Source organism: Halichoerus grypus, chromosome 13 (genome assembly GCF_964656455.1).
Source record: "Halichoerus grypus chromosome 13, mHalGry1.hap1.1, whole genome shotgun sequence".
Lineage (NCBI taxonomy): Eukaryota > Metazoa > Chordata > Mammalia > Carnivora > Phocidae > Halichoerus > Halichoerus grypus.
In genome coordinates this window covers 5,674,625-5,689,256 of record NC_135724.1, presented here as the reverse complement: position 1 = coordinate 5,689,256, position 14,632 = coordinate 5,674,625, and the positions used below count along the sequence as shown (strand labels likewise).

Genomic DNA, 14,632 nt, shown 5'->3' with positions numbered 1-14,632 from the left:
CCCAGAATAGCCATAACAGTTGTTGAAATATCCGTACACATTTATTCTAGTTAGTAAACAGCTGTTGCCTTGAGTCCTCTGAGTGCCTCCCTGCCATGTGGCCCTCTTCAGGGACCAGCACCCTCCAGAAACTTGTAACGTAAGACCTGCTCCCCATGTGGTCAGTATTCATTCTGAATGACTGTTGTCCACACCACCCTAGTTCTTAAATATGTATTGAATATCACCCTTGATGGCTTTAAAATGAAAGCTTTGCTTGCGTGGATGTCAAAAATGTATAGAGAATTGAGATACATGATGACTTGGAAATTCGAGACCTACAGAATAATCGAAGCTCATTTGGTTAAAGGTCAATGCATGTGACAAGACTATTTTAGGGATTATTTTTAATTTCCAAAAATATTTATGACTCTTTGGACATTGAAAAGAGACATTTATTACTCTTCCAAGAAAAACCAGGGATGGTTTTACCTACCACTACTGTATATTCTGAAAGGTCAACAATTGTAGTATTACCATATTGATAGATTTGATGAAGTTTCAATGATTTTTTTAAAAATCTGCAAATTGGAAAGTATCCTAAGAAATTACTTGGAAAACCTTTTCCCCGTGAGATTATTAGTCCAACAGCAAAAAGGGACCTATTTATGTAGTAGCATTAAGTATATCATTTGTATGTATTAGTATCTTATAGACTGCGCCTGCTTGTTTATGGGCTCATTGGCAAGCCAGTATGATAAGTTTTAGAAGGAAATAAACTATTTGAGAATGTAGGATATTTCTTTTAGATGTAAATAATGTATGGCTAGGGAACAGTAAAGCAATGAGAACAACCTTGTGCTAATTTATTTAAAACTCTATGAAGCAACATATATCCATCTATTTTCCCTATTAGGAAATGCAGGGCCATCGAACACGAATTCATTTATGCATACCTTCATTTTCACTGTTGCTTAAGTTCTGTCCAACATGGATGAACAAACCTCTCAACGTTCCTTCATGACACATACTATCATCATGGTCTTGGGTAGGCCACACTTCTGTGGACAGCTCATCTTCCTTTGGTCCAGCATGTTGAAGTTAACTACACACACTCATATACGAAATTCCACTAACTGAATTTTCGAAGGCAGTAAAATAAGGTTTTAAAAATAAGCATGTCGTATAGTTGTTGTAATTAAAAACAAGTGATTATAGTGCATGGAAGCCATTGGAAGCTCTCTAAGTTCAGCTCCTTACACTTAGGTTTTCCTCCCCTTCAAATCTCTCAATTCACAGCTGCTTTTTACTTCCATGTTTTCTCTAAGTCATCTGGTATCTAAATCTGAGGTTCCTTTTTGAGAAGTCTTAACCCCTCCTAACACATCTTTGGACATACTGAAAACTCCGAGCACTTTCACCTGAATAGTGCACATAGTTACAGAACATTGCTCCCTCTTTGAAAGAGTTTTAGGACAACCTGAAACCCACGAAAGGGATCTTCCTTTCCGTGACTGGGACTCCACTTCTATTCATTAGAACCTATCTTACCTCAAGAAACTTGACCAATGATTTAGACCTTTCTTGTATTTTACATTTACCTTTTTCTACAGAACAGGCTACTCTTTTCAGAATCAAACATGACCATTTACCCCCCTGAAAGCAGAAAAGACAAAAAGAAAAAGAAAGTAACTGCCTTCCTACCTTGGGTCCATCAACATCTCCCTTCCCCCAATGCCTCCATCAGCTGTGAGCCAGCTCCCACCCCCACTAGGGCAATGAATGCATACGTCCTAAAGTTACTATCAGCTTCTCAATGGCCTCATGTGATAGATGCGTTTCCTTTTACTTCACTTTTCTTTGCTGTAATAGTTGGCATTTTCGCTACTCCCTTCCTGCTGAAATGTAACCTGCATTACATGCTGGGGCATCTTTTACCTGATCTCCAGTCCATCTCGCTGGCTTATCCTTCACAGTCCCTGTTACCCTTCTCCTTACTCTCCCATCCTTTACCTGTTGTTTTTCAGAAACCCATCCTATGTCTTCTTCCCGCTCTTTCTAGACCTGTGTCCTCAGTGCCACTGGCAGCCCAAAGGAGAGCTATTACAGTATAATGATGCCTGCAGCCGCATCAAAGACCGATTAAACCAGACTTTGTGGGGACAGACCCAGGCATCTGTGTTTTTTGAAAGATTTATAAAATAGTGCTCCAAATATTCTCTCTGGATAATTTTATTCATACCAGGAGCCTCAACAACAATCCATATTTATGACCTATAAATATCTATTTTCAGCCCAGAGCTCTCCAGTGAGCTAAAGACTCATGTATCCAATTTCTGTATGCAACATCTCCATAAACACCAAAATGTAATTCATTATTTTTCCTTCAAACCCTCTTTCTCCACCCATATTCTTTACCTGGAATGGCAATTCCATCTATACGTCACCAAGCCAAATACTTTGGAATCGTCTTGGGATTTCCTATCTCTCCTGCCTACATCCAGGCACTCATGACTCAGTTTCCTAAAGACCTCTCATCTCTTCCTTTGACGCCTCAGCCAATGTCACTTGTGTAGTTCAGGCTTTTACTATGGCTTACATGGTCCTTCACAATCGTTCCTGCTTACTTCTTTTCCTTCCGTCACTTCACCAAAATATCAGCTTATTATTTCTCCACTTAAATTATTTCAGTGGCACCCCGTTGTCCATCCTATAAAGTTCAAACTTTCACGGCTGGAGTAGACGGAATACCAAGTTCTCCTTTATTTGAGACTGCTGACCTCTTGAGCCTCCTTACTTCTTCCTCTCCTCACACTACGCAGAAGCTACACATGGGTCCCAACCACACCATATCTCAAACTTCTGCACAGGCCATTCTGAATAGAGAATTACCTCCCTGAAGTTCTTCAAAACTGAGCGAAAGCATCTCCTCCTCCTGATAGGCTCCTCTCCTTCTCTCTGCTCCAAACACTGCTGATTTGGGGGTCCCTTTAGATTGTTTACTGAACGGGGCATGCTCCCCAGACCACATTATAAATTCCACGGGCAAGTACCATGGTTGTTTTTTAAAGACTCTCTAAGCGGTACCTAGAAGAGAGGCTGTTTCTTAGCAGTTGTTCGATAAATATTGGTTAAATAAATGTATGGATGAAAACAATGGCTGGTATGAAGTATTTCAAAAAGAGTGTAGAAGTATGATTAATAGTAACAGGAGGTTCTATTGATTTCTCAACTAAGTTTTGTCCTTGACATAACTAGGAATGAATGTAAATATATGCATGATATTAAAATAAAATGCTAGCAATGTTTTTGAATTCTAAATAACAATAAACACGAAAGTGCAATTAATATGCAAAGATCTGCTTCTGAAATAATCCTTTAAATGAGAGAACTAATTGATTTTATTCTTTTCAATAATTCAAAGTTTTAAAATACTGTTGCTTCAAAACACAAATTACGTGAGTTTAAGCAAGACATTTAAACTCCCTGTGTCTGTTTCCTTGTCTATAAAATAAGGACAACAAAAAATATCTACTTCCTATGATTAAATGTTTTAATATATGTTAAGTTTTTGAACATTTTATGTATATACACACACACATACACACACATATACATATAATAGATAGGTAATATTAACTTGGTGAAGAGAACAACTAAGTTTAACCCAGAATTTCCATATTTCAATTTCCTTTTCTATCAATCACATGAGGAATAAGACTGCAGATCTCAGATTTCTAGTTTTATTCTTTTATTATCAGAGCTTATTCTTTTTTCCTCCTTCTTGTAGTGCAGTGTCTCTTTGCTAAAAGTTCACCCTCAGGCACAAAAAGGAAAGAGGTAATATCCTTAGCTTAAAAGTTACAAAAATAAAAAAAGAATCATTTCTAAATAGGAATTCTTGAAAGTAGTTAAACAGAAAGCCTTTTTCTTTCACAGATCTACCAAATGAACATGCCTCTCATTTAGATATAAATACTGAGCATATACTGTCTTTTTCATTAAGATGGCTCAATCCCTCTGTATCTGTGTGGGTGGGGGGATGGAGAAGGGTTGCAGATTTGGGGCTTTTAGGTATTAACATCTATAATATTAAAATCTTCATCACTAGATGAAATGATCATTCAGTTTAGAAAGCTGTACTTAATCGAGTGCTGTCTACAAGGGTAATGGAAATTGGAAATGTTCAAAGGGAAATGAATCTCTTTTTCAGCACTATTTTTTCTTTTGAGTTAGGAAAGAAAATGATGAAAAGAAGCATCATAATTTGGAATCCTGACTTTGGCATTAAAGTATGATAATGTCAATTGTTAGTGCAAATTAAGGCAACTATCATTCAGATTGTTTGGAAACATGATTATCGATTTATTTTTAACATTAATATGCATTTTTGTACTTTATATTATTAAAGAAAAATAACAAATGTATAGGTTTTTCTACTAACTGTTAACCAATAAAATACTAGGTTTCTAAAATTGTTATACATTAGGTAATATTATGCCAACTCTGCATCCATTCCATTAATTAAGAATTCTAAATCAATGAAGTCAACTGTAAAATAAACTGTTACCAATTTGCTTTTATTTGCCTGAATTTACTTACTTATAACCCATTGCTAATAATTGCAATAATTAGCTTGATTCCAAATTTTAGTTATTTGATTCATTAAGAGATATTTCTGTGCATGGTCTCCAAAACCAATTTTTGTAATGTCCATACGCATACTGTCCATCCAAAGCACAGCGATGGCCAGGTTTGGCTTGGAGCTTTCTCCAGCCAGGGCTCTCTCCCCCTTACCTTCTATAATGTAGATGCACTCTCGGTCAGGAGGGTACTTGCTGGGGTAGTTGGGAGAGGTAAAGATACCTCCCTCTGCATGTTTTGTCCAAGTTCCACACTGCACTGACTTCTGAGTTTCCGAGGTGGTTTGCTTTTCTGTAAAAAATAAAAACAAGAGCCATCATCCGATTTTCTAAAAGACTAAAAATAGAGAGGACATTCTTATAATATCCATTAGTAAATTAATTTTGAAATGTTGTGTTAGTCAAAATCAATCAATTATACACACTATAAAATTTTCAGATATTCTGGAATATTAAGAATATGGGGAAAATAGGAAAATGTAAATAATTAGAGGTCTTCCACTGCATTTTCCCAAAGAAACACACCTGTTCCTTTCTTGGTTGCCCCAGACAAATGGAAGATGATTAAACTTGCTACAACTGAAACAGAAAAGAAAAATTAGAAAGAGATCATATTAATATACACTGAAATGATCACATTCTATAACGACATAAAGATAAGATAATATCAAAGCAGATTAATTGTATTATTGTTAACCGTTCCAAGTTAACTCAGAACGTGCCAAAACTCGTTAAAAATGTACAAATCAGGAAAATTTAGGAACCCCTTCAGGAAGTAATGCAAGTTAAGGATAGATGAGACCCCAGAACTGCAAATGCGTACCTCAAAACTTCAGAGGCAATACTGTAATCTACTCCTGTCACATTACAGTAGGATTTCAGGACCTGTATTGTTTCTAACCGCCCTCAGGGAAAGGCTTTGCTAGCATCTCTGAGGGAAGAGTGAGCCAGGCGAAAGGCTGCAAAGGCAAACAATGAGGAAGGACTCCGTGACGGACCCTAAAGCACTGCCAGTGTAGTTGTAGTTGAGAAAACAAATACTTAGGCAAATCTTATGGCAGTTGGGGGAAGGGAACAGGAGAAAAACAGATAAATGTGAATTGGAGGCATTAAGCAGCAGTACAAAAACGTTTCTTATAAAAAGGTACTATATTACCAAGTAACCCCTGTCCTCAGCACTTCCTAAGCTATGCAATTAATTTCTTCTAACCTTAACTTTGACTTAATATTTAGTGTTATGCAGAAATAGATTCTTACTTTGAGAAAGGCGATTTCTGTGAGCATTTCATTGAGCCAATTTTTCAGTATCAAAAAAAGACCCTGATCTCTAACAAGAGTAAATCTGCAAAGACCATTGCAACCGGAACTTCTGCTTTACTTTCGTATCTTGATTTTTTTTTATATAAAACCTGAAACTAGAAGAGTAATAAAACAATCTAGTCTTCATAAGTACTGGTTTTTCCTCTTCTAATTTATCTTTGTTATTTATTTTGTTGCCCAATTCCCTAAAATCTCTAACTTCCATTAGATGTATAATTCTATTTCCCCTTAAAATTAATTTGGAAAAGGGAAGGTATAATTCACAATGATTTCCTAAACTGAAGCTCACGGCAGGAGTTCATAAATTTATGTTTTCAGATTATTCCAAGAAAAGAATGTGGGCCTTAAATTAACATTTGAGAAAGTATATCAGTTATATCACTTTGTACTCCTGCCTGATCATCTGCTTTTAGATGAAAACATTAGCTGTTGTCGTCTGTGTTTAAACAGAAAAAAAAAAAAAAAATCTTATTTTAACTTGCCAGGATTCTAGACACACACAAACACACAGGTACACGGCCATCAATACCAGGACGTCCGCGTGGTGTTGTCTTTACTCTGCTTTTCCTGTTTTGATGGAATCACACGATGGAACAAGTACTATGACTAACACATCCACAAAGCCGGTCTTTTAACTGCGTGGCACAGGATTAACACTGGAATCCTAGCTTTTTAATGTGACATTTCCACCACACCTTTTCTTACACTGCCTTTTACTTGACGACTTCTGAAGCCATCTTCCTCTCAACCGCACGCGCCACCGCACACCTATATAACGCAGCACTCAGGAGTTGAGCTTGGCACTCGCCCTCCCCGCAAGCGTGGCGTTCAGGTGCGCCCTAAACTCCCTCCCTCCTGGAGTGAAAATATGGGCCGGCGGAGCTCCGAAAGCCCCCGAAAGAGGACTATTCCCTGCATCCCGCAAACTGTCAGCCCCGCGCTCTCCCCCTTTCCACCTGCGCCCGCACCCGAGCCCACTCCCAGCGGCTCCCGCACGTGCTCGCCTCCGCCCCCAGGACTGTCCCCCGCAGGTTCTGAGACCCAGCGATCACTGACCCGGCGCCGCCCCCACGCCTCGATCGATTCTGCTGCAACGCAGAAAGTTTACAGGTGCCCGGACTCGCGGGGACTGCGGGGTCCGGCTGGAGCGCGGCGGCGAGGCTTTTCCCTGCGCGTTCGGCCACGAGGGAGGAGGGAAGGAGGGAGGAGGGACCGCGAGTGGACCCGCGCGGCGGGAAAGGTACTCACTGTGAAACAAACTGCGTCCATAGATCATGTCTGTTCGTTACACCAGAGGCTCCGATCTCCACTAATTCCATTTAGAGACGGGAAGACTTCCAGCGGTGGGGGAGGACGGAGTCGGGGGGTTTTAAAGGTGCAAACCAAGAACCAAATGAAGGGGGGGCAGAGAGGGGAGAGAGAGCGATCCGAGCCCACACAGCAGCAAGATCCGAATCCTGGCGTCCGCCGCGCCTGGCTCGCTCTCGCTCGCTCTCTCACCGCCGCGAGGCCAGCATCCCCACCATGACGCTCGCATCACACCCGGCCGCCGATCGCCACCATCAGCACCGCGGGCGGCAGCACCCTCCTCCTTCGCATCACCGCCGCCGCCGCAGCTGTCAGGAGGACGCGCGGGCAGCAGGCGCGCGGGCGGCGGCGGCGCGGGGCGAGCCCCGGGGCGCCCGGATCGGGGCCGGGGCCGGAGGAGGGCGCGGCGAGGCGGGGGCCAGTCCAGACCGACGGCCGCGACGGGGCGGGCGGGCGGCGGCGGCGGCTGGGGCTCGCTCAGTCCCCAGTTTCATACACCACGAGCAGCAGGTCGGAGCAACCTCTCCGGGAGGATGTCCAGCAGCAGCCCTCCTCTCTCCAGCCCTTGGGGATCTTCCGCTGAGGCATTGAAGACAGGAGGAAGGGGTCCGTCATCAGCTCGCCGGGCTCCGCGCCACCTCTGCGATCTTGCGGAAAGACGAGCGGGTGGGTGGGCGTCTGGGAGGAGGGCGTGAGGGTGGCGGAGGGGAACGGGGGTGGCCAAGGGGGCGGGGAAGGGAGGGAGGGGGAAGGAGCAGGAAGATGGCAGAGTTACCAAGTGGGCGCCTGAGTCATAGCCGTGGGCTGCGCGACCCTCCAGGAAGCCCGGAGCCCGGGCGAAATTGGGCAGCGCGGCGCGGCCGGCACCCCCGGGGCTGGTGAGCGGCGGAATGGGGCGGCGGCGGCGGCTGCAAGGACATCACACCCGCTCGGATCCTGGGGGGGAGGGAAGGGGGAGGGGGTGAGGACCGGGCTGGGATCCGTCACTCGGCCAGCCCGGGCTGAGGGGGCCCGAAGGGAGCAGGCAAATCCGGAGCTGGCTCCCGATGCCCGATGAAAGGCGAGCAAGGGGGAGGGGCCATCGCGTGCAATTTCCCTTTGGGGTTCAGTTTTCACTTTTCACGGGTTACAGATTGCGGTCGATCTGTCTCCCACCCCTTGTATTGCATCTGTCTAGAGGAAGCGTGTTCTCTCTCCTATCGGGGCTGGTGGGGCGGGGGGGTGGGGGGAGGCTTTGCCATTTACTGCGCCCTCAGGCTGGGAGACCAGGCAGGGGCGTGCGGGAGGCTAAGGCAGCCGTAAAAGTTTCGCAGTTAATCGCCTGGCCTGATGCTTAGGTCGCCCCCACCAAACTGCTTCTGCGAAGACTCCTTCATCTTCCCCAAGATATTTAAAACCCCCAAGGCAAACAGAGAACACCTCCTACCCCACCTCTACACGCACAGACACGCGCGGGCGCAGCGCGTTAAACTCAGGAGGGGAGGGGGACAAAAAAAAAAAAGAGTTGCTGGGGAAACAGCCCGGAAAAGCCCCAGCTTGTAAGACGCGAATAAATGAACAGGAAGGAACGATAAAGAGCGGGCGGCCCCGCGGAGGGCCGGAGCGCGCGGGAGTGGGGGGGAGGGGGGGAAGGGGGGAGTCCCTCCGGCCGCTGCAGCAGCACCTCCCCTCCGGCCCCGTCCCGCCCTCCGCGGCCGCTGCGGACTGCCCGCGCCACCGCCGCCGCCGGCCGGACCTCGCGGCTACCCCGAGGCCCGCGACCCCGGCCGCCGCCTCCGTGGTCCTGGACCCCAGGCCCGCCCCCCGCTCCCGAGCGCGGCCTGGGGCTCGGGTTGGGGACGATGGCGGTGATTATTCGGGGGTAGGGAGGACTCAGGAGGCAGACAGCGGAGAGGAGAGGTGTCGCGAAGCCTGGGATCACCTCCGAAGGCCGAGGAGAGAGGAGAGGGCCGTGAGAGGGGACGAGAGAGGGTTCGCGCGGGGCCGCGGCCGCAGCCGGGCTCCCGGCCTGGCCTCCACCTCGCGGCACCTGCTGCTGCGGCGCGGGGCCGCCCACGTGGGGGCGTGCGTGCGGGTGCGGTGCCCGCGCGCTGCCCGCCTTCCCCTGGCACCCGGCCGCGAAGGGTGGAGGGCTCCTGCCCGTCATGCGGCAAGAGGGACACTGACGCGACCCCCAAGGCCGGGGTGGGGGATCCCCGAGTCCAGACACAACCTCCAAGACTCCTTCCACTGAGCTTTCGGTTCCTGGATTCCAGGTAGCTGCAAGTCCTCGACGTGGGTAAAAGTGACCAGGTAGAAGGGAGAGAGAGAGAGAGAGAGAGAGAGAGAGAGAGAGAGTGTGTGTGTGTGTGTGTCTTTCCATCCATTTAACGAACGGCGGGTAGATGGGGCAGGACGCAAGGAAGAGCTAGAGGGACAGACAGGGACTGCGCACCGGCAGAGAACCAACTCCACCCGAACTGGGAGCCGGAGAGAGGAGCTAAGAGCTCAAGGAAAGATCAAGGGATGAGTGGATGGATGGAAAGCCAGGAGGAGCGCCCCAGAAAACCGGTGTGTATCTGGCCGCGTTTGTACTTGTAAAAGGGTCGAGAGGAGAAGTAGGCAGAAAGTCCCGCGGGAGTCGTGGGACCCACGAGTGATTCTTGTGCCAGCGGGGTTGGGGGTGGATGGGAGTGGAGTCGAGGAAGAAATGCCCCAACTGCAAAGAAGCACGAGGGACCAGAGGGTGGTTAGCAGACCTTTAGAGTGGCTAGTAGATGTGTGAATAGATGACAAAGATGCAGGTCCCCAAAGGGGGAGGAAGGGTCCTTGAAAAATGGTCAACACCAAATGTTGATAGTGGGATGTTGAAACTTTTAAAACTAGATGGTAATTATGTTTTACATCCAGAAAAAAAATATGTCTTCTTTAGGAAAATGATAAAACCATTCAACAGTAACAACGTTAAAAAATATCTTAAGGGAAACTACTACATTTCTCAGTTGCCATTTGAAGATAAGAGAATACAAACTTGGACTTTGCTAAATCTACCCACTCAAGTATGTCTAACATGTTTCCTCCTCTTTGCCCAGGTCAGTTTCCCAGCATGCAGATTGTGTTACCGGGCCAAGGAAGTGGCCACCTAAATTTTGCTGCAAAAGTCGTTCTTATAGGAAATGCAGGAAGGAAATCCCAGAAGAAAAAAAAAAGGGTGATACAAACTTTTTATTCATTTCTGCACTCCTCCACCATAACCTAGCGGCTCCATATGTCTGTGTTGGAATTCAAATTCTCAGACGTAGGGGCCTCTTTGACTTATGAACCCCAGTGCTCTCCTGGGCAGTATCTGGGGCTGAGAGGTGGCATTTCTGCTCAGACCTCAGTGCTGAGGGCAGGAGTGTGCATGTCCTGGACCAGGTCCTCCGCTCACTCACCCAGACACTGAGGCTGATGGATGATGTGGCTTTGCACTTTTGCCCTAATCCTCCTGGGCTGTGGCTGCAACTTTTCCTTGAAAATTCTATTCATTTTCCTACACAAGCATGCAGAAATACTTTAAACTACCCACCACATTCTGCTTTCTTGGCAAATTGCCTTCTCACTTTTGAGTTCAGAACCGCCACTTGCTGAGAAAAGCTACCTCCCTAATGGGAACCCACAAGATTTTTCTTTCTGAGAAAAACCAACATACGGGAAAAGTTCAGCTTCTCCAAGGAAGGTTATGCATACATATGGTCAGATTTCAAGACATGATTGTTTTGAAAGGGAGTGGTTATAAACTGATAGCTTTTGTAAGTTTAATATGCTGTCCCGGAAGAGGGTGCCTGTCACAGTTCTTCAAAATTAGCATCAAAGTAGATACTACTTGCAGAAGATAATGCAGAATGCAAACCCCTGGAACCCAATTAAGGTAACATTGGTTTCCACGGGGTGCCTGGGTGGCTCAGTTGGTTAAGCAGCTGCCTTGGGCTCAGGTCCTGATCCCAGGGTTCTGGGATTGAGCCCCACCTCGGGCTCCCTGCTCAGCGGAGAGCCTGCTTTTCCCTCTCCCTTTGCTCCTCCCCCTGCTTGTGCGTTCTTTGTCTCTCTCTCTCTCTGTCAAATAAGTGAATAAAATATTTAAAAAAAGATAACATTAGTTTCCTTACATCGTACCTTATAATGATGAATGGTAAGAAAGGTTCCCAAAACCCTTAAAAGAATTGGTGTAGCTAGGACACTTGCTCTTCTGATTCAAAAGCAAGTAGTATATTTCTGCACGCTCATAGCTCTGTATAAAAAATTATAAAGCTCCAGATCCTCTAGGACTCTTTCATTAATTCATCTGCAGTATTGGCATCCTCAAAGTTGTTTTTCTGTTGCTGTAACAGGTGCTGTTACAAAAGCAACAAATAAAATAGTGCTTCTGATACTCTATGTTAAATAAATTTATTTTAAATAATTATTTTCATTTACTTACGTAGTTACATAAAGTTGTTTTTCCATTTTATTAACTCACCAATCTACACATCATGGTATTAGTTTATCCAAAATATTTATTAATAAATAATTTGCTGCCAAATATCAGAACGTCTTTAAAAATTATCTGCAATTCTCATAACGTGAAACTGGTTTGAACCAACATGGGAAGCCGTTTCCCTTCAACAACCTGTAAATATATCATGACAGAGTAGAAAATCTTCATAACACAGAGGATAGTTAAAATCATTGAAATCTTACATTTAAACCAGGCAGGATACCTTATGAACGTGACTAGAGAAATAAAACTTGGTGTTCTTAGAAGTATGAATACATGGTATTGTTAAATATCACAGGAATATTAGCCTCTTGTGGGCAAGAATTATTAGAGCACATTATTCAACCAGTTTTCATCAGTACTTACAGACATGTGGTCATTGTCCACGATGTTTCATATCCAATGATAATTGTGCTCCAGGAACAATGTATTATTATCTCTGTTTGGGGAAATGTGAGGTGAATAAAAATAACTCCAGGATCCACCAGTCTATGAGGAAATTTAGAAAAACTTTACTATACTTCTGACTGATATTTAGTTGACAGTGGCTTATAAAGATAACATCAGGATTTTTTTTTTAAGATTTTATTTATTTATTTGACAGAGAGAGAGCGCGAGAGAGGGAACACAAGCAGGGGGAGTGGGAGAAGGAGAAGCAGGCTTCCTGCGGAGCAGGGAGTCCGATGTGGGGCTCGATCCCAGGACCCTGGGATCATGACCTGAGCCGAAGGCAGACGCTTAACGACTGAGCCACCCAGGTGCCCCAGGATTTTTTTAAATAGTCACCAGCCTATTTAATAACTAGTCTTCTGTAAATCAGCATAAACAAAAGGAACATCTATAAGATACATCCTGACATAGGAAGGTGCACTGATCTCTCTAAAGGATCCACCTCTCTACTGACTTAGACCACAGCGTCCACTCACTGTGATTTTGGGGAGAAAACAATCACTAGTTGAAAAAGGAATTTACCACATTTGGTAAGTATAAATTAAGCTGAAAAACAAATGTATACATTTCATGACAAAATGTACATTAAGAAACACAAAGTTTCACTTAAAGTTGCGATGGTTAAAACCATACAAGAATAAAGTTTAATCCCATATGTGACTATCGCTTCTGCCTCAGATATAATTTTTGTCCTAATTATATAAGTTAACAGCATCATCTAAATTTTCTTCCTTTGTGTATTTAGGATATATCATATTATTATTATGATTTATTGAGTGTTCAGTAGATGATTTAGAAAATAGCAAAAGCCAGGATGTACTTGTTGAAAATAACACTAAATGTTGGGCTAGGACAGGACTTACGTCTGACTCATGAAATAATTCTAAAGAGTGAACAAGCTGTGGTGTATGGAAATGAATGAAAATACTGTTTTTTTTTAAATATTTTTAATAACAAAGTCATGTATCTATTCTTTCCTTGGCTGTCCATTCTCTTTAATACTCAATACTTATCAGGAAACATCCCAAATGTTTTCATTTCCTTTTGCAAGACCAGAAGAGAAATATAAAATAGCTCTTTCCCCCAGTTTTAAGGCAGACTGAGGTGCAAAAAAAAAAAAAAAAAAAAATACAATTTCAGAAGGGAGTGACCCTGCAGCAAAATTTTTGCCAAGCAGTTACAGTTATGATGATTTTAAAGCATCAAGGGAAAATGCCATCAGTGCTTTTTAGTAAACGTATCATTTTAAACAGTAGTCTTCAACATCGTTTTCTAATTGACATACATAGTTAATTTTTCAATATATGTCTCTTGGAAATAAAGGATTTATTGCGGTTATGAGTGGCTGTGCACAGTACACCCTCCTGTCACAATTGCAGTTCCTTCTAAAAGGATGCTCTCTAACCGAGTAGAAGGAAAGAAGAGGTGGTTGGAAATGATATAAAGCACGAACCTCCTGAGGGGCACTCTGAAAGCTCTCTTAACATAGTCCTTTGCACAGAGTGCACCTTTGTCAGGCAAACAGACAGGGAAGGGATGAGACAGACCAGCAAGAACTGGTATATAGGCATAGGATACAAATTTGAATCTTTTCTTGAAAAGATGTTTATTTTCAGGTTTTGCTTAGAGACTGCAAGCTGGATGGCATATTTGGTATTACAGGAACCCGTCCCACAAGGTCAGGGTATGTATGAGAACTGAGTAACATCTGAGTTAACATCTGAGAGGACTAAGTTAAAATCATTTTAATTCATAATTAATAAGCACAACAGGAGTTCTTTTGGTCAAAGGTTATTAGCTGATGCTTTTGAGGTATGTGTTTTATTAAGTCCAATTCTTAATAATCTTTGCTTCACTGAAAAATCCTGATTGGACCACAGTTAACTAACATTCCCAAAGTCAGCAGCCCTTTTAATTCAAACAAATGATTGGTCACTCACTACAATCTCTCCCATCCTCCACTACTCTGACACACAATGTGGGAAATATCCACACTTCTGTACCATTTTCACCAACATAGTTTTACATCTCAGCCAATACCGTCACGACAGCAGTTTTGACTGTTGGGGACACAAGATAGAATTGTTAAGGCTTATTTGCCTCACCTCTATATGCCTGTGAGTTAGCAATACTTGATCTTCCCCCATTTTATCATTTTAAGAATGAAGAAAATGAGGCCAAAGGAAGTGCAGTAATTTCCACAGTGTTACTTTATTTGTAACATAGTAACTGTTGGAATCCAGATCTTCCAACTCACAGCAGAAACAAAAACAAACCTTGCTGTTCAACTTGAATGTTTCCCTTGAGCTCAGAGGAAAACCTTAATGTTTTCTGCCATTGTTCCCCTCACTTCCGGCCGGGCTGTGTTTGCCTCCAGAGTAGCCACTGCTGAGCTTAAGTGTCCATGAGGGTTAGTATTAAAAAAAAAAGAATTCAA

The 14,632-nt window shown here is 43.9% G+C and overlaps 2 protein-coding genes across 9 annotated transcripts in view; one reads left to right on the top strand and one right to left on the bottom strand.

Moving 5' to 3' along the window:
- NETO1 (neuropilin and tolloid like 1) overlaps positions 1-7,533 on the bottom strand; it is a 107,161-nt gene extending 99,628 nt beyond the window's left edge. For 5 of the 8 annotated variants that reach the window (XR_004920618.2, XM_036102750.2, XM_036102751.2 and 2 more), the window contains exons 1-3: positions 7,191-7,518; positions 5,148-5,201; positions 4,777-4,914 (exon numbers count right to left, since the gene is read on the bottom strand). Coding sequence is in view for 7 of the 8 variants with exons in the window: in XM_036102750.2 (XP_035958643.1) it covers positions 4,777-4,914; positions 5,148-5,201; positions 7,191-7,218 (220 nt within the window). In the remaining variant the exon portion in view is untranslated. Of the gene's footprint in view, positions 1-4,776; positions 4,915-5,147; positions 5,202-7,190 lie in introns of all 8 variants that reach the window. The other 3 variants (XM_078060175.1, XM_036102761.2, XM_036102759.2) reach the window with 3 other exon arrangements.
- LOC144379875 (uncharacterized) overlaps positions 7,217-14,632 on the top strand; it is a 34,979-nt gene continuing 27,563 nt past the window's right edge. Inside the window, exons 1-3 of the mRNA XM_078060483.1 lie at positions 7,217-7,222; positions 7,266-7,285; positions 7,342-7,916. Of these exons, the coding sequence (XP_077916609.1) occupies positions 7,217-7,222; positions 7,266-7,285; positions 7,342-7,916 (601 nt within the window). The remainder of the gene's footprint in view (positions 7,223-7,265; positions 7,286-7,341; positions 7,917-14,632) is intronic.